Below are 5049 nucleotides of genomic sequence, written 5' to 3' on the forward strand. Positions count from 1 at the left end.
CAGGCTTCCTATTTCACTTCTAGTCGCATCATGCTCAGTTAGCGAACACCGCAGTGTCTGCGTGAGTCTCGCTATTCTGATCACTGCTTTACCTCTGCTCTCCATTATAGGAAGCTTAGTCACACCCTGCCTTTGGTGATTAAATGCCACCCACTGGCCTCTGTCACGCTGGGACCCAAATACTACCATTGCATCGAGGCCCAATTCCACGGCTGCCGTTCCCGCTATAAGGTCCGACCTGCTGAGAAGAGCAATCACAGAACTCTTCGAGGAAGCTGGTGCTCCCTTCGCAAATTGATTCTTCACAGCATCGGTGAAAGGTGTATCATCTGGACCCTCTCCGGGTGGGTGAGCAGGTCTTAAATGACAAATCCACTCAAACATTCCAACCCTGTAAGCCTTCCGATCCTTTCCTCTATATTAAACCAAGGCAGGTTCAGCATTTCCGATTTGTTCGTGGTGAGCCACGTTTGGGTCCAAACAATCAAACATCAGAGACCTTTCTAATTCTAATAGAGACCTATTGCATCCTGAAGATGCAGTATTAAATGCAGGATCTGCATTTAACCTGCTTAGTGAGCCCATGTGGATAAATGTGGCCTGATCCAACTTTACGTCCTGCTGACCATTATCCCACACCCTTGGTATCTGTTCCCACACATGGGCCCCGAATTTCTGTCCGGATAAATTGGTATGTTCCATTGTTTTAGAGTGGAACATACCTCCCCTCAGGTCACACTTTGTACCTTGCCTGTGGGGGCCCGCTGGGATTTGAGTCGACTTACAGGTCTAGAAGCAAAGCGGGGTGGTGGGGTATGTTCTGAACAGAGTCAGCACCATCTTGCCTGGCCGCTGCCTCAGGGGACGCCATTATGGTTTCCTTGGGGGACGTGTAGTTAATCCCCTCACAGGGAGGTGAAGAGGCCAATGCCACTGTGGGTTTAGAGGCTGCTGTCACTGGGGGTGGGGAGGCCACTTCCACTGGTAAAGACTCATCACAGTTTAGGGGTTCAGGGGGCTTCAGTAGTGTATTCCCATGTGTCCTCTCCATCTTAATTTGTACGATCCCCTTCTTTCCCAGTCTATGGCCTCAGTTTAACGGTGGGCACCCTTCAAGTCTGGAGGTTCAGCGTGCATTGTAATTCAGGTAGTTGCACATGAGGTTCTGCATTTGAATTTTCAGCAATTTTGGCTCTGTGGCTGTATAACATAAGTGTTTCTTTCAGGGCACACACAGGAGCTCTTAAGCCAGTTATGTGGTGTTTGAACCAGGAATTCAAATCCCTAAGCTCATCCTCTCCTTTCACTACATTGTCCAGCCACATTAGGAGCTACCCACCAACATCACTGTATTTGTGAGTTTTCCAAAAATATGTTCAAAAATATATACAGAATCACCTAGCTCCTTGTTCCTTCTACATGGTTGATTAGGAGTATCCAATGCAGATATTTTGCTTATCTCTATCAGCTTATGCCATGGGCTATCAGTGTTCTCTTTACCACTAGAAACAGACGTGAGCATCTTTAAATCTAATCAGATTGGAAAGTCAATTCCAGAAACCTGAGAGCCAATTCAGAGAACTCATCTCTAAAATCCTGTTCCTTTGGAACTAACTCCTCCTGGTACCAAATCTGTATTAGTCAGGGTTCTCCAGAGAAATAGGACCAAGAAAACCAACAGCCAATTCATTCATTCATAGATAGATAGATTGTGGAAGCTGAGGGGTCCCATAGATAGGTAGATAGATAGATTGATTGATTATGGAAGCTGAGGGATGCCATGACCTGCTGCCTGCAAGCTGGAGACCCATGAAAGCTGGTGGTGTAATTTAGCCTGAGTCCAAAGGTATGAGAACCAAGGGAGGGGAAAGTGGTGTAAATCTCAGTCCAAGGGGGGCATGAGAAGATGAGATGAGATGAGATGTCACAGCTCAACAGTGAGACAGAGGAAAGGGGAGAAGGGTAAATTCCTCCTTCCGCCACCTTTTGTTTTATGAAGGCTCTCATGGATTGGATGATGTCTACCCAAAACCGGGGGGTCTACTTTACTGAATCCACAGATTCAAATGCTAATCCTATATGGAAACACCCTCACAGACACTCCCAGAAACATTGTGTACTTGGGGTGCCTGGGACCAGGCAAGATGATACATAGAATTAGCTATCACACCTCATGAGCCATCTGCTCTTAGGAGCATGACCTCTGCATGCACATGGCGATTGCTTTTCTACACAAGTCACTGCCCAGTGGGATTGTATATTGCAGAGTATCAATCTTTCTCTGTATAGAATGGGGACCAAAAATATGTGACCAAGAAGAAAATAAAATTGACTACATTGGGCCGCCTGGGTGGCTCAGTGTGTTAAAGCCTCTGCCTTCAGCTCAGGTCATGATCTCAGGGTCCTGGGATTGAGTCCTGCATGGGGCTGTCTTCTCAGTAGGGAGCGTGTTCTCCCCCCCCCCTCCCCCCCGCCTGCCTCTCTGCCTACTTGTGATCTCTGTCCGTCAAATAAAACATAAAATCTTAAAAAAAATAATAATTGACTACATCAAAATCAAAAACTACTGTTCCGCAAACAATACTAATCAAGAAATTGAGGACACAACCCACAAAATGGACGAAAATATTTTAAAATCTTATGTTTGATTAGAGACTTGTGTCCAGAACCTATAAACAGGTCTTGCAACTTAGAAATGTTGTTATTCTTAGAATCTTAAAAGTCTGAGACTGACAAGAGACTTTTTGATATGATCCACTTTCTCCCAGCTTGCCACTGTCCCCTGCCATTTACTGATAGGGCAACTGAGATACACAGAGGAACCACACGGCCATTGACAGTCTCTTTCCCTCAGTGCACACCTCTCCAAGTCCAAACCATGGTGTCGAGTGTCCCCAGGAGGCTAAATCAGCCATGTTTTGACCCCATTCCCCCTGCCACATTTGCCCCTCTTTTCTGTGCCCCTCCTCCGGACTCACTCCACCTTCCTCCAACCACACGCTTCCCCTCCAGCCTCTCAGTCCAGGATAGGAGGGGCCTGTTTGCACAGGCGCAGTAGGGAACCTAAGCTGCTTCACGTGCTAGGGGCGGGGCTTCGTGAGGGAGCCTGCTTTCCCGCGCAGGCAGGGTCGTCTTGGCGGGAACCAATCACATGCGAGGAGCCATGGTTGGGGGGGGGGTCTGTCTGCACAGGCGCCCTGGGCGTCCCCAGCGGCCTTGCGCACGGAGGGGCGGAGCTTCAGGAGGGAGCCTCAGTTGCAGGGTTGGACTCGAAGAAGGCAGTCGGAGCAGCCATGCAGGCCCCAGACAATGGTGCGGGGGGTGCCGAGGGTGGTGCTGGAGCGCCCTCGGGCCCCGGAGGCCCTGGAGAACCCGAAGGCAGGGATGGGACCACAGCCGAGGGTGCAGTGGCTGGGGGAGCTCCCGAGCTCGAGGGGGCATCGCCTGCCCCCAGGCACGGTGAAGACGCTTCAGCCTTGGCCTCGGGCGAAGCCTCAGGAAGCCAGCTGTTGGAGTTGTATCCTTTCCAAGGAGCCTCCAGGACTGGGAGGGGGCAGGGGGTGCGCAGGAAGGGGAGGGGGCAGTACGAGGGGTTTGGGGGTGTGTGGGAGGGGGATTTGAGGAGGTGGGGCAGGAAGGGAGTGGGGCGGCGTGGAGGGGGGAAGCTGGAGAGAACAGCGGGGGTAGGCTGAGGGGGGTTGGGAGGCAGACTTCCTGAAGCGGCCCCCCAGGTGGTCTTGGGGGTTGGAGGGGCGGTCTGGGGGAAGGCAGGCCTCTGGTGGGTGGGGCAGCCTCAGCCCTAAAGTCCGCAAAGATGCTGCCTTAACCGGATCTCCATCAGCGTCCTCACGGTGCCTTTCCTGTGCTACATGGATGCGGAGATGGCCCGCCAGTACCTGATCTCAGGCGAGGAACACTTCCAGGGGGCCGTTCAGACGGAGCTCACAGTGATTGGCAGTAACCTGCTGATGTAAGTTCTAGAAGGGGTTCGGGGGAGCCGGTGGGAACCTGGGCCAGTCTCGGCATGAGGGTCGCTCTCTGGGACATGCGCAAACACCGAAGGCTTGGGCTAAAGAGGCACGTGGGGCACAGGGTCTGTCGCAGCCTCAGGCGTGGCTCTAAGGGAGCTGGGAAGGAGGAACCTTGGGGAGGGGTTTTGCACTGAGCGAGGCTGGGAGTTCGTTAACCAAATCTAAAGTTATTTCCTTTTCCCCTCACTTTTAGCAAAGTCACTGCTGAGGACTCTGCTCTCCTGCAAATTTCTACTGCCACTCTGCTCGACCAGCTTTCCATGGTAATTCAGACCATGCAGCACTTTGTGCCCCCGTTTTTTGCCAAGCCTCGGCCTGGAAAAGGGGGCTGAGTCCACAAGGGGGCCCCGTTTTAGGCAGTGTATCCTTCCCCAGGCGCATGATTTTTGCCGTAGTTCCCACTTTGTTTGGGGGCATAATTGTTGGCTGTACTGGCCCTGGGGTACTCGCTGCTCACTTGTTTTCATTGGCGTTAAATATTCGTTGCCACAGATAATAAAACTGAGCCACTGTTACGTGTCTGAGTTTCTTTTCAGTGTCCAGATTTGTCCTCAGGTTGGAGGGGAGGTTCTGGGATTCAGATATCCAACTCGTACAACGCTGTTGAAAACATTGAAAAAATGAAAGAAAATGAAAATTGCTTGGGTCCTATCATTCAGCATTGACTAATGTCAGCGTTTTGGAATACTTTTGTAATTTTAGGGTTGTAGGAATAATACAATAAATTTATAGCATCATATAAATGAGTAAGGCTTTTCAAATTTAGCATCATTTTTTCCCCCTGAGATATTTTCCATCTGAAATTTGGGCTTTACCTCTGTCTAAAACTTCAAAAACATCTTATCAAATGGATACATACATGATGTGTTATGTTATGATATATTGGTTCAACACTTGTATTTTTCTCAAACTTTTTCCTATTATACATAATGTCTCAGTGGAATTCTTGTATGTAAGTCTCTGTATAAATGGTTGTTTTTTTTTAAATTTTATTTATTTATTTGACAGGCAGAGATCA

At 49.6% G+C, this 5049-nt stretch overlaps 1 protein-coding gene across 1 annotated transcript; it reads left to right on the forward strand.

Moving 5' to 3' along the window:
* The first annotated feature begins 3293 nt into the window (after window positions 1-3293).
* On the forward strand, window positions 3294-4363 carry LOC123934832 (EKC/KEOPS complex subunit LAGE3-like). Its single transcript, XM_045994961.1, has 3 exons — window positions 3294-3517; window positions 3842-3970; window positions 4225-4363. Exons 1-3 carry the CDS (start codon window positions 3294-3296, stop codon window positions 4361-4363), a joined length of 492 nt encoding a protein of 163 aa, XP_045850917.1.
* Window positions 4364-5049: the final 686 nt, after the last annotated feature.

The sequence above is a fragment of the Meles meles genome, chromosome X (assembly GCF_922984935.1).
Source record: "Meles meles chromosome X, mMelMel3.1 paternal haplotype, whole genome shotgun sequence".
Taxonomy (NCBI): Eukaryota; Metazoa; Chordata; class Mammalia; order Carnivora; family Mustelidae; genus Meles; species Meles meles.